General features: G+C 37.0%; 2 protein-coding genes and 1 long non-coding RNA gene across 3 annotated transcripts; 2 read left to right on the forward strand and 1 right to left on the reverse strand.

The window, feature by feature from the left end:
- The first annotated feature begins 285 nt into the window (after nucleotides 1-285).
- LOC104227062 (uncharacterized) lies at nucleotides 286-6,222 on the forward strand. Its single transcript, XR_711016.2, has 2 exons — nucleotides 286-1,349; nucleotides 5,985-6,222. It is a non-coding gene; the product is annotated as an uncharacterized lncRNA (long non-coding RNA).
- Nucleotides 1,744-6,960, reverse strand: LOC104227061 (AAA-ATPase ASD, mitochondrial-like). The gene is made up of 2 exons (XM_009779193.2): nucleotides 6,811-6,960; nucleotides 1,744-3,562 (listed from the first exon to the last, which is right to left on the reverse strand). The coding sequence occupies exon 2, from the start codon at nucleotides 3,388-3,390 to the stop codon at nucleotides 1,918-1,920; it is 1,473 nt and encodes a 490-aa protein (XP_009777495.1). The 5' UTR covers nucleotides 3,391-3,562; nucleotides 6,811-6,960; the 3' UTR covers nucleotides 1,744-1,917.
- A 7,464-nt stretch (nucleotides 6,961-14,424) lies between these two features.
- LOC138879759 (uncharacterized) lies at nucleotides 14,425-17,252 on the forward strand. Its single transcript, XM_070159391.1, has 4 exons — nucleotides 14,425-14,570; nucleotides 15,761-16,196; nucleotides 16,326-16,595; nucleotides 17,127-17,252. Exons 1-4 carry the CDS (start codon nucleotides 14,425-14,427, stop codon nucleotides 17,250-17,252), a joined length of 978 nt encoding a protein of 325 aa, XP_070015492.1.
- The last annotated feature ends 7,740 nt before the right edge of the window (nucleotides 17,253-24,992 follow it).

A 24,992-nucleotide genomic window follows, 5' to 3' on the forward strand; every position in this document is an offset into this window, starting at 1 on the left:
TTCATAACTTTGTGTCAAATTAATCCGCGTATCCTTAAAATCACTTACAAATTCAATTGTTATCCGATTTTAAGGGTAAACATAATTCTATTCTATTTTTCCTACTATGCTCTCAACTTTAACTTGCAAGCTGTTCATAAAGCACTGGCCAAGCATTCATGCCTTGTGATGCAGTAGCAACTATCCAGATTTGCATCAAAGGGCCCCAAATTCCCTTATCCACTCACCTCTGTCCATTTATTCCCCCTGAGTGTCATTGTTCTGTCTTACAAGTGATGTTAAGATTTTATCTAGGGTACCTCTCAAGTTCCTTCCCCAGTCGTCATCCCTGAGTCCCCATTTTTAAAAGATTCAACATTCCAGTCCTGGAAAATTCTATGCTACACTATGTTCTTGCATCTAAATGATAGCTCTTCCACCTTCTATATTCTTCCATTCATAAGAGAAGCAGAAGATTATTGTTTTAAGGCTCTATAGCTGGATGCTGTTAAGGCAGAGTAGTCCTTTTAGCCCTGTTAAGGCTCCATAGCTGGATGCTGGACTCGCTTAAGCTTACTACTGACTATAATTCTAGCTTTTTAGTAGTTTCCTTCAGTTACCTTTTCTTTTAAGTCTACTGTTTTTTTACAAGTTCTTATACCCAAGGTCCCAATATGATTGTCTCATATTGCAGCAAACAGATCTTTGTAACTATCTATATAGATGATCATTAAAACTAGCTGTTACCATTCACTACTCTAGAAAGAAATGTCATACTGGTAAGATAGTGGGTCCAGTTTCTTTAGGTTTTCAATATTATAGGTTTCTTGGAGGATTCCATTATTGGTCATCAACTTTACGAGAGATTAGAAAGGTCAAAGGCAAGAAATGTACAGCCGTTACCTAACTCATATTACCAATGGAAACTGTTGCAACTAACTCGGATAAGTTCTTATATTCTACCTGTCCTGTTTAATTTCTCAAGATGAATGACAGATTCCTCCTGTATTTTGTGCACAAATGTTGTGATGTGATATGACCTGAATATTATTACTATCAAGGTCATGGATGATGGATTCACTGCTGAAGTTCTTTTGAGATTATCTGAAAACATTGGAACCTTATAACATACTTATTTAATAAGCCGAGTTCTTACTATCTGATCAAAGTTATCCTGTGGTGTTCTGATTACAATTGTCGCCCCCAACCATCAACCATCGTTAAAGTTGGAAGAAAGATTATGGAAGACTAGGATTCAGTTCTAACAGAGGCAAAAACCTAGGTGATCTCTTCCCATTTGCCTAAGCCTTGGTGCTAGAAGTACCCGATATTATGTTGGTGGGGGATGCAAGCACCCAGGAATAGTCAAGGTATGTGCAAACTAGCCCTACACCACCGTTTTCAAAATAGAAATAAGTAAACAATGTCTCCCCTGTCCAGTATTTTGTTAAATGGCCTTTATTTGTTGCAGTATGAACAATTAACTAGCAAATTTCACATTGCGGGGCAGTATTAGGTAAGTTAAGGAAATAAATGCTAAAAGAGTTTTGTAACAGACAGATGTTTTACCCATTCGAAGGGTCTGCGGATTGGTAGTAATTTATAATGATGAACAATTAACTAGCCAATTTCATAGTAACTTTACCCCAGCTTTTGACGGAAAGTGAATAATTTTATTATGCAAAGAACTTTCTTCTTGTTGTACAAGGATAGGTTGGCCATGTTGTGTGTATGAAAGTGGGAAAAAAGATAACACTAAGTAAATGGGATAAACTCTTCATCCAAATTTCAGTTTGAAACTCATGCCTCACATAAAAAAGGGTCTAGTTTTAGGTCCGGCATCAACCCTAGCTACACAAGAGTAGTTTGATGATCTTACAAGAATCAACTGTAAAACGTGATGATCTCAAACTCTTTGTTAATTTTGCGAAAAACCATCTAAACTTTGTCTACAGAATCTTCCATTTCCTGCAACACATCTGCATCTTCTTTCATGTCAGGCAGTTCTTTGTCTGCTGGTTCCTCCTTCCCTTTCTTTATCATCACTTCTTCTGCCAGTTTGAGAGCTTCAATCAGCTTCAGAAGGCATTTCCTTGCGTCTTCTTTCGGGGAGCTAGGCATCAGGTTCTCTGCAACATCAGCAGGTATGATATTTGTCTCCTTCATTAACATTTCAATTGGTTCAAACAGGGGGTGTTCGTCCAACAGCAGGTAATTCTTTGCAAGCACCTTGAATCCCTCGAAACTACAGTAGGAGAGTTCAATATGCTTATCCATTCTTCCCCTTCTTGTAAGAGCTGGATCCAACTTATCCACATAGTTTGTAGTAAAGACGATTATACGCTCTCCACTGCATGCTGACCAAAGACCGTCAATGAAGTTCAAAAGCCCGGAGAGAGTGACTCGACTTCCACTCTCTTCGGTATCCTTGCGAGGAACTTCTTTCTTGTTCTTTGAAGTCTTCTCTTCTGGAGGTTTTTCCTGTTTCTTCTTCCTTTGACCTGTTAGATCAAGTGAGCAGTCAATGTCTTCTATCACTATAATAGATTTACTCGATGTTTCGGCTAAGAGCCTTCTCAATTCTGTGTTGTCCCTGACCGATGTTAGCTCAAGATCATAGACGTCATAATCCAATAAATTTGCCATTGCAGCAATCATTGTTGACTTCCCAGTACCTGGGGGACCATATAGTAGGTAACCCCGCTTCCACGCCTTCCCAATCCTGGCATAGAAATCCTTACTCTCCCTAAACATGAGGAGATCATCCACAATCTCCCGCTTCTTTTCCGATTCCATTGCCAGGCTATCAAATGTTGCAGGGTGCTCAAATACAATATGGCTCCATGTGGTCTTGTTGTGGCCGTTTGTGTAGAGCTTTCTCTTCCTGTTTCTCATCTGGATTTCTTTTCCTGTCTTGATCACATGCTCCAAGTAAGTATCAGTTACCATATCACGATATTTCTTGTGGAATGTCACCTTGTAATATTTTCTTTCTACATCTGGCAAGTACTTGCTTTCCCGTTGCACAATTTTCCCAGATATCCATTGTATTTTTGCTCCGCGAAACTCATCATTAACTCTCTCATGCTCATCCATGCTTAGCACCAGCTTTCCCCCACCATGCACAGTTTCAGCTCTGAGCCTTTTTGCCTTTTTTGCTAAATGGACACTGAGATACGCCTCGACTGCTGCATAGGCATCATGTGGCTTGAGATTGTTGCTCATGAATTCACTGATGGAAATCTGAATGAAAGGGTAGAAAAAGCTCCTGATTCTTCTTGTCCACTTATCTGAAGCTCGAATGAGCTCGGGGGGACAGTATCGACGGATCATATCCCACATGAATATGAAACTAGCAATGCTAGTCCCTAAACCACCCCAACTCTGCAGCAATCCCATTGTGCTGATCATCGCTAATGATCGATGTTTCCCCTTCTCTCCCAAGGAAATTGGTGATAACTTCTCTTAAACTCTATTCACTTATATAACAGGCAATGAGATGCAGAGAGAAGCCCACTCTTTTACTTAATAGACGCAAATTCTGCTTCTCTTCAAGGCAATTGGTTGGTAACTTCTATTAATTCTGTTCACAATATATATAACATATTTTGAGTGCAAAGGAAGAAAAAGAGTAGGTAAAGCTTTTGAATACATATTAGTGTATGACTTTAGAAAATAAAAGGCATGATGTTTTATTTGTCCTTTATCCCTCATTGGTTTGAGAGTACGTGGATTACTCATTAAGGAGTGACGCTTGGGAATTGAAAAAGATGAATAATCAAGAAAATGACAAACTAGTGGACGGCTTCGTGAGGTGTATTTTCTCCTTCTTTATGTTATTATATTGAAAATGATTAGACAAAAGATAAAAGGAGAAAGTGAAACTAGGATGGTGCAAGACCAAGAGCTGGACATCATTGAGAATATTACTTGTTTTCATGTTACGTAATAATCTTACATCACTCAATATGACATTACCAAATAGGATAGCAACTGCTGGCTCTTTTCCTCTTTTTTTTCCCCTCTTCTTTTGTTTTCCCTTTTTTCCTTTTTGATTAAAGATATATTAAAGCTAAAAGATCATTCTGATTAACTAAAGTGGGAATCAAATGTAGCAATTTGTTGGGATGGATAGAATTTTTGTGTCTTTTTAATTAAAGATTTCGAGTACTAGTCTTGAAATAGAAAATTCCTAGTAAAACGCGTTTTTTTGTTGTAACGGTCCTTAAGCAGCGCTAGCGCTAATCCGAATTAGTCGATGCTTAATGCCAATCAAACAAAACAACAATGACTAATTGTTGATCTTAGATAAGATTTTACAAAATAATAAAAGTACAGAACTATTGGAAGCCTAAAAGTAGTGTTGAACACTTGAACTAGTGAAATCTTGGAGAAAGAAGGTGAGTAATGAAATCTTAGAGAAAGAAGTGGGTAATAATATCAAAGAGAAACACAAAAAATATATAGGATTTTCTGAAATATGAAGAGATTGGAAAAAAGAAAGATTGACTTGGACGAATTAAGGAAAACAAAGAAAGTTTTTTACTGAAGAGTAAAAAATGAAAAACTAAAAATTATGAAAACTATTCATCTACACATTTTTAAGTAAGTCAAATTATTATTTTATTTATATATCTATAAACTTTTCTTTCCTTTATATTAAAAACTCTAATTTTTTATTAAAAATACAAAATATTATTTTTTAAATGCCTATGGACCTATTGTGTTTTAAAAATGGGGCCCCCTAAATTTGGGAAGCACAAGCCTTACTCCACATAAGGTTGGAGCTGGCCCTAGTTGTGAGATGGATAGTATCTTTTTTATTAGAGATTTCGAATTCAAGTCTTGAAATATAAAAATCCTAGTAGGATGCGCGTTTTTAACAAGCCTTATGCAGTGTTAATTCGGAATAGTCGGTGGTCAAATGCAAATGCTAATCCGGATTAGTCGGTGCTCAAATGTCAATCAAACATTAGATAGAAAATCAAACAAAACAACAATGACTAGTTGCCACGAAGTTGTTGTGTGACTTCCTTCTCTATCTCTTTCCAATAGAAATTTATTAAGGAGGTTCGTTTGGTTTGCGGCTGCGTTGTACGTTATTAGTGATTGTGATACATTGAATAGTAATCAAAGGTCTATTTGTAGAATTATTGGATGTTTCCCAACTTGCATTGATATATAATGTGTATTTCAATATGTTCATTTGATTTATGAAGAATTGTTTTCAGTAGTACCCTTGGCAAATTATTACTTCATTCTATTTAATATTTGGTTTATTAAAAATGTATCAATAGTAATTAAAATAATATTATCGACTAACGTTCTCAAAAAGAATAACTTAAAAGAAGAAATTAAATTTAAAATAAAGTATCCTAAATATGGGTAAATTAACAAATAAGTATTTCACTCTTTTAAACATTAAAAACGTATTTACACATTTTTCTTTATTGAAAATCAACATAATAAACTTTAAGAAACAACTAGAGATGCCAAGCAAGATACGGTTACTTTAAGTAGCAACAGTAGTAGTAGTACAGAGGGTATTTTGTCAATTATGTTTTCTTATGCATATTTTTTTACTAATACATGCATTATAGTTTCTCACTTAATTCGGCAGAAAATGATACAGAATTACGCGCGTAATAGTGTAACTGGCGGAGCGTGAATCCAACTTGGATAGAAAAATTGAGATAAATTTCACTGGACTCCATTCCGTTCTGGTTGGTACAATTGAACATAGACGGGGCTTTCAAAAAAGGGGACTAAAGTAGTGGTATAGGAGGTGTCTTTAGAAATCCAAACGAAGATTGGATTTTAGGATTCACAGTGAAAACAACCTCAAGAACTCCAATCCACATGGAACTCCAAGCCCTCTACCAAGGGCTACACATTGCAGAGGAGAGAAAGTTATATCTCATGGAAATAGAGACGGATGCTACACAGATAATCACTTATATCAACGATAGATGTGTAACTTACGACTCTATTATTAAATCATGCAGGTTGCTTCTATCCGCAATGGGCATGGAGGTGATTCAGCATAAATTCAGACAAGGCAATGAAGTAGCTCATTTCTTGGCAAAGCATACAAAGACTTTTACCGCTTTCAATAAATTAGGACTTTTGTATTTTCCTCCATCCTATGTCATGTTGTAGTCTTCTAACAAAATTTGGTAATCAGTATGCAATGCATGAATTATCAATCACTAGTATTGATCCTCAGGATCATATTTTTTGTCATCCCTAATCCTTATTAAATAAAATGTCCAGTTTATCAAAAAAAAAAAAAAAAAGACTATCAATGTGTAATTTTACCTCAGGAATCAGAATTATTTCCACAATAACCAAATGACCACTAAGTATATTAATGTAAGCAAACAAATTAAAACATTGTGATTAATTTATTCAAAGTCTGGTAAGACTAGTGGGTAGTAAAGGCACTACCCACCAGTAAATGCACAACTCACTAGTCTTACTTTCTTTAGTCCGGAAAGACATAGAAAGCAAACGAAGGATGAATTCAAAGACTAGTGGGTAGCAAAGGTACTTCTAAAGCAAATGAGTTACAAGAAACAAATATAATCAGGATAAAAAAGGTTATGAGTTCGGAGTTCTAATCTTTTTAAATTACTAAGTTTTAAATTAATAAATAATACATATTCAATAAATTTCATTAGACAAATATAAGGTTTGGACGATCGAACCCGTAGTGAGTGGGCTAGCTCCGCCCCGGAGAGAGTGGTGGGGTACTAAATTTCCAACTTCATATAAGCTGGTCCTAGGAGATCTCCGATTTATCAAAAAATGAACAAGGAAGAGAGTTCTAACCTTACTCTGGCTGAAGCTTATGTATGATTGGCGTTGGAGCAAAGTAGAATTGTGAGCTTTAGTTTTTGTTATTTGAGAGATGGAACATAAAAAAGGCTAAGAAGAGACAATCACCTCAAACATTTATTTTTCCTTCTGTCTCTTTCTTGATTACTTTGTTGGAGAAGAAAGCAAAACTTTAAAACACATGAAGATCAATTATGCCATTGGGGACTCTTAATAGTTTTCATTTTTAAGTAATTTGAGTGTGAAGTGGTCAAATGCAAGGACCAACAGAATTGCTTTTGGCAGAAGACCAAAGCTTGTGTTCCCAAGGACAAAGGTATAGAAACAAAAAAGTACTGCGAAACCAAGCTAACTAATAGCCTAATTGCCAAGTTTTTTTCAGCCAAAAGTTAGTTTTTTCTTTTTCAAAATTATCTTTTTTTTAATTGTTAAGTTATTTCGCCAAGCTTTTATAAAGAAAAATAATATATTTGAGCAGAAACAAAAAAAAGGTAGTTTTTTTTTAAAATCACTTTTTAAAAAATACCTTTGAGAAAATATACTTAGAAACACTTTTTATTAGTTTGTCCGAATATAAATTGTATTTCAAAAATATTTTTCAAATTAATTAGCCAAAACACAAATTGTTTATCATCAAAAGTATTTTTTTGAAAAGTACTTCTTAAAGTAAGGCGATTTTAGAAGCTTGACCAAACATACTATAAGTAATTTATTTATCTATACATATCTCATATATTTATTTTATTACTTACAAAGTAGTCTAAAAATAATTAAATGCATTTAACAAAATAAAAGAGAAACGGATAAAAGCTGGAATACAAAATTTCATGACTTAAATAAAAAGAAATAGAACAAAATTAGGAAATAAGAACTTTCCTAATGTGTTTAAAACTTGAAAATTTGAAATAAGAACTTTCCTACATGTTTAGAACTTGAAAACTTGAATAAAAACTTAAAAGTTTGGAAAGGATTTAGTTACTTGTTTCCTGCCATCAATATGTACGGAAAAAACAAAAAATCATAAATTGTAGGAAAGTTGAAGTGGCAAAACATATATACCTCAAATCCTAAATATGTGTCCATTCTTCAAAGAATTATTTCAATATCAAAATTTAGGTAATTAATCATAATTACGATTTTATTGAACATAAAATATATTTTCAGCTGTATTGGTGAAAATATAATGTATGTACTCCATCCCCCGAAAACTGTATTATCACAAATGGAAAAGATCATGGCAAACTTTTCTGGGCAAAATGGAGGATAGAAGCAAACATCACTTGAAAGCTTGGGCAAACTTATGTAATCCCTTATTGAAGGTGGAGTTGATTTTAGATCCTTTTCTTTCTCTATTAAGATGTAGTGGAGTTTTAGAACTCGAAAAACTATATTGAGAGAGTCCTTTGAAGTCAAATACTGCAAGAAAAAATATTTAATTGCAAGAAAATGGATTTATGGGCAATCTCATACGTGGAAGAGGTTTATGGATGTCAAAGAAGATGCTGAGAAGTATATTTTGTGGAAAATAATTTTTTTTATGTTGCATGATGTTGGGTATATTTTCATATGTTTTGATATTACTTACTCTATATTCAGTCTGTCGTGATGACACCTATTATGTTACTATACAAGCCGACAACTCAGACATTGCCAACATTTTTAAATTTAAAATATACTAAAACAGGTTATAAATAAGTAAAAGATCTCATAAAACCGGATGAAACGTCACAACTCAATACGGAAATTTCCAAAATATGGGTCTCACTTAGTACATGCGCATTTATTTACATAATGACATAGTCTGATACACTGTCTAGAGAGTAGAATTGAACAAATAAAACTAAAAGATAGGGAAAGGAGAGTCAAAGTCTGCGAACGCCAAAGCAGCTACCTCAATGATCTCCGAACAGGTAAACTCCACGATCAACAACCATCGTACCAGGAAATACCTGGATCTGCAAACGAGGTACAGTACGTAGTGTGAGGACAAGAAACTCAATAACTATCGCAAATAAACAAAGAAAGGTAAGATAAGATTAAATTATTTAGGATGCTAGTTGTTTCAGTGTAATTCTGCTTTTTTAGACTAGTAAAACACAATATTTGAAATTAACTCTTATTTGTGAGAAGAATATTTGTGTGTGCATGTGCATTGTATCTCAAATATCCTGTTCAAACAGTATTATGGCATGTAGAGCATGGGAACAAGTAAATTAGATATATGATCAAGAAAAATACAAGTTTTACACACTGCACGATAACTCACTTGTTGCAAGGACAACTCACGTGCGATACGAACAACTCACATGTTAATATCATCAATATATGGATCCGCACAGACAACTCACGCGTTGAACGGGTAACTCACATGCCAATAATATAAATACATGTATTTGCACGGATAAATCACGTGCTGTACGGACAACTCACGTGCCAATAACATAATCCGTCCGGCATAGCCGCAGGCCCTAGTCCAAACATCTCATACAGAAATAATAAAGCAAGTATATAGGTATATGACAAATGAAATAAGTTTCTCCTGTCTCTGGACTAGTGTAAATAACATGGTAAAGTGTAGGCATGTGCAAAATGTGCTATCCTAGCTCAAACCGGCGTTTTCATCAATAAAAGGCATATATCAAGTTCATTGAGGGATTAAACCTCTAAGTAGTCTCATTATGGCTCAATTAGATCGCATAAACTGTTATAACATATGGGATATCAAAGCTTAAAGCTTAATAGTAATTTCTGAACTTATAAGTGTCCGAGCACAAGCCAAACATGAATATACAATCCCAATGCCTGCACATGGGATCATCCCCACATATGTACGCACCCAAAATCACGTGGCTATCACAACAATTCAGGCAACTAGTACCTCAATCGAGTTTAAATACGATACTTACCTCAAGTAAATCTATCACGACCCTAAACCGGACCCGTTGGTGATGGCGCCTATCGTGAAACAAGGCCAACCGACACAAATTCCCAAACCAATTAGACAGTTATAACAATTCATTTTTAAGTCATTAATAAGCCATAAATCCCAAAACATAGAGTAGAATAGAATAATGCGGAAACAAACACAGCCTGACATCAGGGTGTCACCAGTCATGGGCATCTAAACATCTGTCTAAGAGTATCAAATGACTACATAGTCTAATACAAGGCCAATACAAAGGAAAAATAAGGATAGGAAGGAGAAACACTAGGCTGCGAACTCCGAGCAACTACCTAGTCAACTCCAAACAACCTGCTGGAAAGCAATCAGCCCTCGCTAGCATGACTTGAGACTCCTGAATTTGCACACAGGGTGCATGGAGTAATGTGAGTACGCCAACTCAGTAAGTAATAAAAGTAAAGGTAGCTGAGCGATAAGAAAATACGTAAAACACAACAAAATGCTACAAAGAGGCAGTATAAAACCAGAACAATGCAATGAAGCAGTAAAAGCTCGTAAAAATACCTTAGTTCAGTAAAAACCTCTTTAAAATATTTTTGAGCAGTTCAAACGAGTGAATGAAAACAGGGAGAAAAGATAGAAACATAAATCAGCCCCTCGAGCAAAAATATCAACAGAACCAGCCCCTCGGGTTATCTCACAATCACTCGTATCAGCCCCTCGGGCAATAACATGGAACAACACTAGCCCTTCGGGTTATATCACATCTCACACTAGGTACCCGCACTCACTGGGGGTGTACAGACTTCGGGAGGGGCCCCTTACGGCCCAAGCGCAATAACAAGCCATCTTGTGGCATAATCAAACAGGCTCTCGGCCTCATATCAAGCCACCTCGTGGCGTAACAACTTAGGCCCTCGGCCTCATAATCATGAATCAGTACAATACCGCTGCGGCGCGCAGCCGGATCCTATAATAACCTCACAATACAGGCCCTCGGCCTCACTTAGTCAGAAATCTTTTAAAGCCACTCGGACAGAGTAAAATATGATGCTTAGCCCAAAATATCATTTAAGATGTCAAAACAGAGTAAGTATAGTTGAGTTATGAAAATAGTAGAATACAGCATGACTGAGTACAGATATGAAGTCAAAATAGTGAGGAATAGTAGTAAAAATCCCCTAAGGGTCCAAAACAGCTGGCACAAGGCCCAAATATGGCATTCAGCCCAAAATATGATTGTAGCAACCAATTTTTAGTCAAATACGCAGCCTAATAGTCATACTGGACGGACTAAGTCGCAATCCCCAATGGTGCATGACCCCGCGCTTGTCATCTAGCGTGTGTGCCACCTCAAAGTAGCACAACGATATAAAATTTGTGATTTTATACCCTCAGGACAACATTTACAATCATTATTTACCTCTATCCGGTCCAAACTCTAGCCCGCGATGCTTTTACCTCTCGAATTGGCCTCCGGATGCTCCAAATCTATCCAAAAATAGATTTATACCATCAAAATATGCTAATGGAACAAAGCCCACTCGAAAATAACCAATTTACATCAAAAATTCCGAAATTGGCCAAACCTGACCCCCGACCCCACATCTCGAAATCCGACAAAATTTACATCAATGGAATCCTAATTCCCCCACGAGTTCATTCATATCAAAAGTACCAAAATCCGCACACAAATGACCCCTTAAATCCCTAATTTTAGGTCTCCAATTTCCCAAGCCCTAACCCCTAATTTGCTACTGATTTTCCCATAGATTTCAAGCTTAATTAGTCAAAATCATCATACAAACAAGTTTCAGATCCAAAAACCTTACCTCCACGAAATCCCTTCGAAATCCCTCTTCAAATAGCTCCCTCAAGCTCAAACCCGAATGAAAATGGTGAAGAACAACTCAAAAATCGCGAAGGAGTTTTTATATACTTTCTGTCCCAGGGTTTTCGCACCTACGGTCCATTTTCCGCACCTGCGGAGCCGCTTCTGCGTTCAACCAAACCGCTCTTGCGGTTTTCACTTAAACCCCTGGGACCGCACCTGCGCATACCCTTCCGCACTTGCGGTCTCGCAGGTGCGCTGAAACTTTCGCACATGCGCCTCCTGAACATCTCACTCAATTCCGCATCTGCGACCCTCTGGGCGCTTCTGCGAGCCCTGACCTGCGGTCCCCAAGCCGCAGGTGCGGTTATGACAGACTTCAGCAGCAACTCCCCAACTCCAACTTTTTCGTCAACCATCCGAAATCACCCAGAGGCCCCCGGGACCCGAACCAAAAGTATGAACAAGTCATAGACAACTATCCACACTTATACCAACCTCCGAAACACCTAAAACAACATCGAATAAACCAAATGACATCGGATTCAAGCCTAAGTTTCTAAAAACTTCCGAATTCCGCTTTTGATTAAAAAGTCTATCAATTCTTGTCCAAATGACCTAAAATTTTGTACACACATCAAAAATGACACAAAGGACCTATTCCAACTTCCGAAATTCCATTCTAACCCATATATCAAAATCTCACCTATCAACCGGAAAACGCCAAAATTTCAATTTCGCCAATTCAAGCCTAAATCTACTCCGGACCTCCAAAACACATTCCGATCACACTCCTAAGTCCCAAATCACCTCCCGAAGCTATATGAACCATTGGAATTCACATCCAAGCCCTTTTTCACATAAGTCAACATCCGGTTGACTTTTCCAACTTAAGCTTACTCAAAAGAGACTAAGTGTCTCAAACCTTACCAAAACCTCTACGAACCCGAGCCAACCAACCCGATAACACTTAATACAACTGAACAAGATAATAAGAAGCAGAAATGGGGGAAACGGAGTGGTAACTCATGAAACGACCGATCGGGTCATTACAAAATCGAATCACTCCGCTAGCAAGCTCTTGCCTCGCGAATCAGCCTCCGAACGCCTCGAATCTATCCACAAACAATTCGATACAATCAAATCAAGATATAGGAATCAATTCCATATAAAAATACTAAGTTCTTAATCAAAAGTCAAAAAGTTTTCTCAAAAGTCAACCCCCAGGCCTACATCTCAAAAATCGATAAAAGTTATAAAATCCGAAAGCTCATTTAACCACAAGTCCAACCATATCAAATTTACCAAATTCTAATACCAAATCATCGCTCAAATCCCCAAATTGAACTCTCCAAAATCCCTAACCTCAAACTCCCAAAATTACACCTCAAAAACATACAAACTAGGTGGGAAAATCAACAGGGAGACAAGATTATTGAATAAAAATGAGGGGAGACAAGATTATTGAATAAAAATGATCACAAGTGAATTACCTCAAGAAACCCTTCGAAATCCCTCTAAAAAATTGCCTTAGTTTGAGTTTGCAAAGTCCAAAATGATAAAAATCACGAAACCTTTGAATTTAATACTCTGCCCAGTGCTTTTGCACCTGCGGGCCAAATTTCCGCACCTACGGAATCGCTTCTGCGGAAGTCACTTAAGTCCACAGGGTCCGCACATGCGGAGGCGCTTCTGCAACCCATAATCTGCTTCTGCGAAGACAACCCCTCCTTCCAGTCTCCGCATCTGCGGAGCTTTCCTCACACATGTGGGCTCGCAGATGCTGCATTTACCTTGCACCTCCGACCCATCAACATCCCATTCAAACTTGCTTCTGCGCCACTCCAGCCGCACCTACGGCCAATCCCCTCGCAGGTGCGATCACACCAGAAGGCAAAATTTCCAGCAATGCTTCAACTCCAAATTTTCATCCGTTAACCATTCGGAATCTACCCAAGGCCCTCAAGACCTCAACCAAATACACCATCAAGTCCTAAAACATCATATGAATTCTCTGGAAGCGCCAAATCACATCAAATAATGCTGAAACCACGAATCGCACATCGATTCAAGCCTAATGAACTTTGAACTTCCAACTTCGACATTCGATGTCGAAACCTATCAAATCAAGCCCGATTGACATCAAATTTTGCACACAAGTGATAAATGATGCGGCAGACCTATTCCAACCTCCCGAGCCAAAATTCGGGCCCAGTAATGACATAGTCAACTCTTGGTCGAACTTTTGAATTTCCAAAACTTCTAATTTTTCCCAACTTTCGCCATTTCAAGCCTAAATCAACCACGGACCTTCAGATTACTATCTGGACATACTTATAAGTCCGAAATCACCCTACGGAGTTATCGAAACCGTCAAAACTCTATTCCGTAGTCGTTTACACATAAGTCAATATCTGATCAACCTTTTCAACTTAAGCTTCCAACCTTGAGACTAAGTGTCTCAATCATTCCGAAACATCCCCGAAAATAAACCAACTACCCCCGCAAGTCACATAACAACCATTAAGCATAAAATGAGCAGTAAATAGGGGAACATGGTTACAACACTCAAAACGACCAGCCGGGTTGTTTCAATATATACATTAAGTTAGCTTGAATAGGCGAGTAGTACTTTGGGAGAATATTGCGAGTAATATTAACCTTATCAACCAATAAACTAGATTATTTAATTAGACAATTTAAGTGGAAGATTCAACGGGATTGTTAACTGACCCATAGCTCTGGAATATTTTCTTGCATTGAATTCATCTCTAAGATTACAGACTTGATCCCATTGAATTCATTTCTAGTTTTTTTCTCTTCTCTTCTTTTAGTCTCATAATTTATATTGGGATTGGAGGTTGGTGAATGAGAAATGGAGGAAAGAAATGTGAAAGGAAAGGGAGTTATTCTTTTATGCTTTGGAAAAGAGCGATTGTCCTTCATTGGTAGTGAAAATGAAAGGGAGTGTGCTTATATTAAGAAAACACTTTCCTTGGTGTTAACTGAGTTGGAAAGAAGGTAAACCTCGTGTCACTACCGTCATCGTCGCTCGCTCGGCTCGGCTTTAGCTTCATCTTCGGATTTGGTCAATGATTAATTGATTAATTTTTTGGAAAAGTTTTCCTTTAATTAATTAATTAATCAAATTAATTATCAAAAGTCAACCCAAAATAACCCAGGATTCGCGTGCACAACCCGACAAATAATTCATTTCTTTTCCCGGATTAGTTCAAATATTCCCTCGTGTTCTAACAACCATGGCTATTTCTAAAATGTTGCAGATTTTTAGAAACAATGCCTGAAAATGGCTATAAATTCACTTTGATCCCAGAATTTTTCTTAGGAAATTTTCTGAACTTCTACCTTTTTCTTCTTTTTCTGCACAAATAAAATCCAATGTGGTTTACAGTCATTGAGTGGTTTGCAGTTTACCAGTGTTTTAGGTACCGATACTCTGGTGAGTCAAATTTATCTATCCTGGGAGGATAATATTCTAAAATCTCATGTACTTGAGGGAAATAATTTTCTTAAGGACACATTATACATTCAGTGGGCTTGATTTCATTCCAAAAATATATTATCAGATTCTGTTGTTTTGATTATTTTCAGATTTGCTTTACTTCTGTTTTTTTCCTGTTTCTGTTTTTGCTACAGGAAATTTACCGTTTCATAATATTCTAGTTAATACAGATTAATAACAATCTTAAGAAAATTATATTTATACTTTAATCTGCATTCTATTTTCTGGAGATTAAAACCTTTGAGGTTTTCTACTCCTTGTGATTTTTTCTATTTCTGATTTGAAGATATAAAAACTTCATCGGAGTATTAAAGTTGTAATTCAGAAACGATTCGAAGAAAATAAAAACTTCATTGTTTTCCTGTGAAACAACGTATAAAAACTTTGGTTTTTATTTATTAAAATTATTTTTTACTATTAATTAAAGTATTTTTTACTGTTTTATTAATGCGACTTTTGCGGCAACGACAATAGCCTTCTCAAGCCGAATTATTGTGCCATTGACTGAAAAACGGGGAAAAGTTTTTGGATCCAACCTCAAAGGATAGCAGCAATTCCTTTGGCTTACCATGCTTGGTATGCCAAAATTCACCAGTGAAAACCCTCCAATGTGTGTCACTGAAATGTCAGACAGTAAAAAAATTATGATTGTTGAAGCGCGGAAATAGATCGATTTTCTTTGCAAAAGATACATCCTAAGTGCTTTGGAGGATGATTTGTACAATGTCTACAGCGCTAGGAATAATTCCAAAGAATTCTGGGATGCACTTGAGAAAAAGTATAAGACTGAAGATGCGTGCTTGAAAAAGTTTGTGGTTGCCATATTTCTATACTATAAAATGATAGACACCGAAACCGTTGGAACCCAAGTTCAAGAGCTTCAACTTATTTTTCATGACCTTATTGTTGAAGGCATAGTAGTAAATGAAGCATTTCAACTTGTTGCAATGATTGAAAAGTTGCCTCATTCGTGGAGAGATTTCAAAAATTATCTAAAGCACAAGTGCAAAGAAATGAAGTTGGAAGATCTATTGATTCATCTCAAGATTGAGGAAGATAAAAGAATAATTGAGAAGATATCGCATGGATATTCAATGATTATGGGAGCAAATATCGCTGAAAAGGTTGCTCCAAAAAGCAAGAAAAGGAAGAGGTCTTTAGGATAGACTAAAGAGCAGAACAAGAAAAAATTCAAGGGAAACTGCTATAATTGTGAAAAAGCTGGTCACAAAGCCCCTGACTGTCGTCTCTAGAAAAAGGACAAGAAAAGGGGACATTCCAACATAGTGGAGAAGAATGATGACATTGACGATTTGTGTGTAATGCTTTCGGAATATAACTTAGTTGGAAATCTGAAGGAGTGGTGGATTGACTATGGAGCTACTCGACATGTTTGTGCTGTCAAAGACGCATTTGCTACTTACTCTACTGCTGGTTCCGAAAAAGAGCCTCCCATGGGAAATACTGCAACAACCAAGATTGAGGGTTATGTGAAGATATTTTTGAAGATAACTTATGGCAAGGTATTAATACTCAACAACATTCTTCATGTTCTTATTATTAGGAAAAATTTAGTTTCAACTTCCCTACTTGTTAATAATGGATTCAAATATGTATTTGTATTTGACAAAGCTATTGTAAGCAAAAATGATATGTATGTTGGAAAAGGCTACCTCACAGAGGGCCTTTTCAAACTCAATGTAATGGTTGTTGACAATATTAGTAAAAATTGAGCATCTTCTTATTTATTGGTGTCAAATGATTAATGACATGTTCATTTAGGACATGTAAATTACAAAACCTTGCAGAAGTTAATTAATTTAGAAGTATTGCCTAAGTTCTAGTGTAATAAATAAAAATTTCAAATATGTGTTGAATCTAAGTTTGTCAAACATCCTTATATGTCTGTTGAAAGGAATTCAATTCCTTTAGACTTAATTCATACTGACATTTGTGCTATGAAGTCAACACAATCTCGTGGTGGAAAAAAGTATTTTATAACATTTATTGACGATTGTACTTGATATTATTATGTTTATTTGCTTAATAGTAAGGATGAAGCAAATGAAGCATTTAAGAAATACAAGAATGAAGTGGAGAATCAGTTGAATAAAAAGATTAAAATGATTAGAAATGATAGGAGTGGAGAATACAAATCTCCTTTTGCAGAGATATGTTAGGAATATAGAATTATCCATCAAACTACTACCCCCTAAACACCTCAATCCAATGTAATTGCAGAAAGAAAAAACCGGACATTAAAGGAAATGATGAATGCTTTATTAATAAGTTTCGGATTAACGCATAGTTTGTAGGGGGAAGCTATCCTTACAGCTAACTAAATACTCAATAGGGTAGCTAAATAAAATTTATTCTCTATGAAAATTGGAAAGGAAGAAAACCAAACTTGAAATATTTCAAAGTGTGGGGGTGTTTAGCTGTCACGACCCAAACAGAAGAGCCACGACGGGAACCTGGTGCCTAACTCACCCGAGTTCCAATATAACGTATCTTTATGATCATACTATCATGGGTAAATGGGCCAGGAGGGCCATCATGAGATAATCAGAATAAAACATAAGGGAATACTCAACATAGGATGACCCAACATGATATACAAATTTATGCATGTGACATACAGGCCTATAAGACCGAAATGATCATTTGTACACTCAAAATATAGGCCGACAAGGCCATACAATCATCCATATACATGACATGTCTACAATCCTCTAAGAGTGCATAAATGTCATAAAGGCCAGGGTAGGGCCCCGCCATACCAATCTATACATGTCCAAAGCATGCTGACCAAATAGGCAACTTCGGAGCAAGTAGAGTGCACCAACACTTTCTGCTGAGATAATACCCTACTAGGAGGAATGTCAACCTGCCTATCGAGACCTGCGGGCATGAAACGTAGAATCCCTAGGCAAAAGGGATGTCAGTACAAAAAGTACCAAGTATGTAAGGTATGAAAAGCAGTATATAAAAGACATGAAAGTAACACGGAGTAAAGACTCAACATGTATGTCTGAATAACTCTGTGAATTTTGAAACATTTACAATATCATGCATATGTATATAAATGTCATATCATGCATAGGTATATGCGCACATAACATTATCAAGCCTTTGAGGGCATCCCATCATATCATCTCAGCCTATGTGGGCGAAATCATCAATGTATACCAATTGATTAGGTGGTGGTGCATATATGACTTCATAACCTTTCCCCATACCCATATACATATAATATACATGTATATATGGTCATGGATCAATGTAAATGTATAAAAATAAATGCAATGCATAAGAAGTAAGTCAATAAGATCTCTCGGGATATCATAAGATCAATATCCTTCGATTAATATCACGAAATAAACGTTATCAACTTACGTATTTTCTGAAACCCATGAACAGAAGATATAATAACAGGACACATGGGGAATCACGAACATATGTATCCCTACTACTTCTATGAATAAAGTCTTTGTAAAATATTGCGCGTTTGCTCGTTTCGTTTGTATCATATGGATCACGCCAAAAGGAAAGAAGGGATAGCCTTAAAATACCTTTGAAATAATCTATCCAATCATCAAGAAAGCTCAATATGATCTTCGTACATCTACAATTAGTAAACCGACTTCGTTGTCATCATATAAGTGTTTTAACTCTCATATTTGGAAACCAATATTCTACAAGAAAATAGACAGCACCTCCCCTAGTTGTACTATATCCCATATATGACCAAAAGTCACCAAACAGCCCAAACAACAACAATATCATTCACAATAAGCTCTCCGATTACTTCAACAACCATTTTGAGCGGCAAGATCGATTAATGATTAACAAAATATGGTTTGAATCAAATTTCTTTTCCATGAATCTGCCTACAACATCTATAGCATCATACTTATGCTTATTGTTGATACCCAATTTTGCCCTCACAATTTATAAATATCATGTATACTTTTAAAATATTATTTTTGTATTATTACCTAATTTACATGGGTCATATAAGTATTTTCTATAATTTTTCATAACTTTTAAACCTTTAAAATTGATCAACTATTTATTAATTACCCCTTTTAAATTACTTTGTAATGACTTACATTCAAATTTATTATTTACATCTAACATGTTTTATAATATTTTACTTCATTTCATATGATTATCTTTGCATCTTTGAGCCATTTATATAATTTTACAATAATAGCCTATATTCTATGCATAATTACGTTTATTACATTAATCATGCTGAAATAACATTTTTTAAACATTAAGATATTATTTTCTATTATTTTATTGCATAAGTAATATTTTTACTATTTATTAATTATTTTTTTTATAAATTATTTCTAATAAATTTTGTATATATAATTTATAGACCCAACATAGGGCTAATTTCGGACCAAATTTAGCCCAAATCATTAGCCCAATATCCCCACAGCCCAAACCAAGCATCCCTTTAAGCCAACCCGGTCGGACCCCTTCAAAAAACTCGCCTCGCTTCTCCTTTGATCCTGGCCATTGATCTCAAATGATCAATGACCCATAATAAACCTACTCATCTCTTTATATCCCCTCACCCAAAAAATCCTAGCCCATTTCTACCTGTAACGACCCGATCGGTCGCTTTGAGCTCCCCTGCATCGTTCAATGGTTTGAGGACATAAGCAGCTTTACTTCAGTTATTATGACTCGTACACGTGGTCGGAATTGAAATTCGGGACGTTCGGAGTCGATTTGGAAAGAGAATTCTCATTCGGAAGCTTTAAGTTGGAAGAATTGACTAAAGTTGGATTTTTGAGTAAACGAACTCGGAATTGGAATTTGAAGGTTCTAGTAGGTTTGTATGATGATTTCAGACTTGGGCGTATGTTCGGATCGGGTTTTGGATGACCCGGGAGCATTTCAGCGTCTATTGTGGAAGTTGACATTTGGAAGAAATTCATGAATTTGGGTTGAAGTGCAATTCAATGTTATCGATATCCGTTTGGGATTCTGATTCTGGCTATAGCTCCATATGGTGATTCTAGAATTAGGAGCGCATCCGAAAGAGGATTCGGAGGCCCGTAGATCATTTTGGAGTCATTTGGCTAAAGTTAGAAATTTGAAGGTTTTTGATAAGTTTGACTGGAAGTGGACTTTTTGATATCGGGGTAAAAATCTAATTCTAGAAGTTAGAGTAGGTCCATAATGTCGAATGTAACCAATGTGCAAAATTTGAGGTCAGTCGGACGTGATTTGATAGGCTTCGACATCGAATGTAGAAGTTTGAAGTTCAAAAGTTCATTAAGCTTGAATTGGAGTGCGATTCATGGTTTTAGCGTTGTTTGATGTGATTTGAAGGCTTGACTAAGTTCGTAATATGTTTTGGGATGTGTTGGTATAATTGGTTGAGGTCCCGAGGGCCTCGGTTGGAATTTGGATGCTAAACGAATCGAGTTTGGACTTGGAAGAAGGGCTGAAGCAGCTTCCTTCTGGTGTAACCGCACCTGCGAGGTTTGGGTCACAGGTGCGGAGCCGCAAAAGCGGTCAAGAAGGTCACATGTGCGATTTTAATGGAGAGGTTCTGAGACCGCAGATGCGGCCATTTCGCCGTAGAAGCGAGACCACAAATGCGGAAGAGAAGGCGCAGAAGCGGAGCAGGCAGCTTGGGGAATCTCTGCAAAAGCAGATCATTTACCGCACCTGTGGAACTGCAGAAGCGGTCAAGTGACCGCGGGTGCGAGGATCACTGGGCAGTGAGGTTTCTTTAAAGCAGGGATTCGGCCCATTTTCTTCCATTCTCTCTTGGTTGGATGATTTTTGGAGAGCTTCAAGTGGGGGGTTTTTCATCATCTATATCAAGGTAAGTTAATCCCACCTCTTGTAAGTTAAATACATGGTTTTATTATGTATTCAAGCATGAAAATTACTAGAAATTGTGGGATTCTGAAGAAAACCTAGAAATTAATATTTTTGGATTTTGACCACGAATTTGGGCGTGGGATTGGAAACAAATTATATATTTGAGTTCGTGGGGTTATGGGTAAAGTTTGTCTTCGAATATTTTCGGAATCCAGGCATGTGGGACCGAGGGTGATTTTATCGACTTTGCAAGTGTAGTTGGAAATTATTGTAAATTGGATTATAATGAATATTTGAGTATATATTTATGAGTTTGCACAAATTTTGACTAGTCTTGGAGCGTTGGGCATCGGTTTGAGTCGCCAAAAGGGCTTGGGAGCCGAATATGGAACTTCGGAGCAAGGTAAGTCTCCTTTCTAACCTTGTAAGAGGTAATTTACCCCATAGGTGAAATAATTCAACATGTGCTTCTATTTGTGGGGGCTATGTACGCATGAGGTGACGAGAGTCCGTACGTAGCTACTAGAACAGTTTATGTCTGGGTAGTTTTAGGTTTACACCATGCTTTGTGGACACCGTTACATGATTATATTTGTTAATTGTATCAAATGGAACTAAGTTGAGGATCTTCAAAGATTTAAAAGCTTCAAGTTGAATTATCTTTATTTTGAAAAGAATCAAGAAAGGGTTACGATTTAATGATAAATTTATATTTAACTGCGTCACAAGTATAATCCGCGAGCGCGGTAATTCCTTAAATTTATATTTGACCGTGTCGTAAGTATGATCCGCGAGCGGGGTAATTCCTTAAATTATATTTGAACACGTCGCAAGTATAATCAGGGAGCGTGGTAATTCCTTCTATTACTCTCATGGGAGCGGGCCGATCGTCTCGGCAGGTTAATAGATGCATCTATGGTTCACACCATTCGACCCTCGGCAGTTCACAATTTAAATATTATGTTGGATCGGGCCGTACGACCTCGACATGATTTGCGCATGACTTAATTGATTGTTTTGGAATTATTGAAAATTAATGTGGACTTATTGGCCGGAAATATAAATTCTTAAAAGATGAAAATAAATTTGGAAATCTCCTATTAACAAAATAATTGTTTACCTGCTTCATGTTATTGAGTTTACAGTCGCCTTATAAAAATCCATAATTTATTATATTATCGGTATATTATGTTTGTCCATAGCAACTGTCGGAGTCGACCTCTCGTCACTAATTCTTCGAGATTAGACTGGATACTTACTGGGTACGCATTGTTTTCGTACTCATACTACACTTGTTGTACAGGTACATGTATGTCTAGTGGCCTTGTGGGAGCAACAGCGTGGTTGATACGGGGACTTAGAGGAGCTGCATCTTAAGAGACGATCCGCTGCCAGCAGAGTCTCCTTCAGAGTACTTGTATTTTCTTTTCTGTCCAAATTTGTATTCCAAATAGTTATTGTATTGCATATTAAATTCCTAATAAATGCTCATGCACTTGTGACACCGGGTTCTCGGATGATACAGGGATATTCAGTATTGAAATTGGAAACCGTTGTTATTTATTCTGTAAAGTTCATCATTTACTAGTTAAATTGAAGGAAATTTACGATTTCAAAAATACTAAAATGAGAATTGAATTAACTTTATAGTGTTGACTTGCCTGATAGTGGTGTTCGGCCCCATCACGACCTTTAACAGATTTTGGGTCGTGACAACATGGTATCAAAGTACTAGGTTCACTTAGGTCTTAGGAGTCATGAGAAAGTCTAATAGAGTCTTGCAGATCAGTATGGAGACATCTGTACTTATCTTCGAGAGGCTACAATGCTATTAGGAGCACTTCCCTTCTTGATTCCTCATAGTGCGATTTGATTCCTTTGAGGCTTATGCCTTTATTTCTTCCTATTCAATCTTATGTGACATGAAACACTTGCTATCGATCAAGAATTGAGGAATTGTAATAGTACTACAGATGCGGTGCGGGATGTTTCTCCCTGCATAGCTGATTGGGCTATTGTCGTTGCCTCACGGAAGGATGTCTTGTCATTCCAGCTCTGTAGCTGTATTTTTGATGTTTTGAGGCTACGTACAAGTTGCTATGATGCCCATTAATTGTTATCACCTAGTATTGGGGTAATGTAAGGTGCTTGCCTATGTGTCGGGGCAGTGAATTACTTGAAAGGAGGTTTATTCAATGCATGATTCAGAGATTCAACATTTTATTTTTGGCAGAGAAAAGGCAATCGGACTATAAATGTTCAGGTTTGGGTTGATAGAGTAACAAGACTTGGTATTTTCGAGCATGGTGGAATTTTCATATATGTTATGGTGGCATTATCCTTGTTAAATACGTTAAGTTTGCCGGTGTTATGGTTTTCTTTAATTTGCCTTTGGGGCAGAGTAGCGTGAAATAGTGACGGAGAAGCGGCTATCAAAGATCACGGTATGCGGTCGTTCAGGATCGAATCAGCGTTCCTAGTGTTGATGGCTCGAGAAGGATGATTCTCAGAAAGGTTTAAAGTTAGTAGTGATCTATTGGTTCAAGTGCTACAGAGATAGATTTTCATTTAAGGCAACAACGGGATGGCGAATGATAAGGAAGGACATGTGGAAAGTGTCATGTGGTGGTTAAATTTCTAGAAGGCCAGATGTAAGAAGCAGAAGTCGAGTAGTTGCTTAAAGAGAGGGTTTGACCAAAGTGGGAGAGTGGAAGAGTAGCATATGGGTTTAGTGGTAGGATACTACACGCCTTGAGAAACATTTAGAGCGATTTGGGATTTGTGGTAGACAACGACTATGTCTACAGACTTAATTTGGAATATTGGCTATTATATGGGGGAGATTGGATCGACGAGGAGGAGTTGCTTGATAGGAAGAAGGATACAACATGCCTTTGTATGGGAATGTATTGTCGCACCTTTAGTTGATATCCATGAGGAGTAAACGGACTTGTACAACTGGTAAATGAGCATGGGCTCAGGATGGGTTACTGATTTTGTAGTAATTGTATCTAGTGCAGCGACGTTGGAAGATATCGGCATGTAATTTCCACAGGTGGGTTATCACCTGTGAGCAGGTTAGTGGTCGTGTGGTGTTGACGAAGCATCTCAAAGGATTTAACTTGCTATCTGGTAAGAGGTCAAATATGTAAATGTGGCTAGTGATTTAGAGTGTTCGCGAAATGTTAATAGAAGGAACTTTGAGGAATTTAGCGGGTTGATTGTACAAAATCATGTCAACGACGAAGGAAGAATCTTGGTGGGTTCCAAGTTTATGCAATAGTAGCTTCAAGCTAAGTGGGAGAGCCCCACCGTCTACGAATTTGGATTTGCATGGTTGTCTACTTGTGAAGTTTCTAGTTATCGGCATGTTGGTGGATTATTATGATTAAGGAAAGAGAACATCAATGTTAATTTGAGCAAAAGATTTGAGGAATGTGCGCTATAATTGGCCTTATCGATCCATATTCAAGCTTTGGAAAGGTTCAGGATTTATGCTCCGTGTAGAGGTGATTTACAAGGAAAAGTGATCCAGTCGAGTGCTTCTTTGAGAGGGTGTTCATGTGGTAAAGAGCCTTGGAGTTTGATTATATTCGGTACCAAGTCAGAGTGGGTGACTCACAATAACGGTCCTAGTGGATTCAAAAGTTAAAGTGCAGTGCCTAAGGATTTCGAGGCTATAGTATGGTTGAGTATCGAGTTTTTGCAGCGGATTGTGATAAAGGAGCTTGAGGTGTTCTGCGTTATCTCCGATATGCGTTGTAGTATAAGAGGAATGGGAGGAAATTACTTTGTATTTATAGAAGAATTATCAGAATTGGTGTACTATTTGAAGACGCAATTATGCACACAAGGAGGGTATGAAATGGTTCAAGGGTTTTGAGACAATGTGGTCTTGTGAAAAGGGATCACTCAGTACGAGTGCAAATTAAGTTTGCTATGTTTTGAATGGAGGTATTATTTATTCCTAAGGTAAGTCCAGGGGAAATTAGAAGAAGTTGGATCGGTTGGCAATGGTTGAATTGACATGATGGCGGTAGTGATCAACTCCTTCAGCATGCTAAGTG

Source organism: Nicotiana sylvestris, chromosome 10, assembly GCF_000393655.2.
Source record: "Nicotiana sylvestris chromosome 10, ASM39365v2, whole genome shotgun sequence".
In the NCBI taxonomy this organism is placed as follows: domain Eukaryota; kingdom Viridiplantae; phylum Streptophyta; class Magnoliopsida; order Solanales; family Solanaceae; genus Nicotiana; species Nicotiana sylvestris.

Excerpts from the sequence above, each read along its gene's own strand:
- LOC104227061 (XM_009779193.2), bottom strand. The coding sequence starts at position 3,390 with ATGATCAGCACAATGGGATTGCTGCAGAGTTGGGGTGGTTTAGGGACT.
- LOC138879759 (XM_070159391.1), top strand. The coding sequence starts at position 14,425 with ATGGAGGAAAGAAATGTGAAAGGAAAGGGAGTTATTCTTTTATGCTTT. Across the intron at positions 14,571-15,760 it reads TTAACTGAGTTGGAAAGAAG|ATACATCCTAAGTGCTTTGG; the intron begins GTAAACCTCGTG and ends TCTTTGCAAAAG. Across the intron at positions 16,596-17,126 it reads TGAAGATAACTTATGGCAAG|GATGAAGCAAATGAAGCATT; the intron begins GTATTAATACTC and ends CTTAATAGTAAG.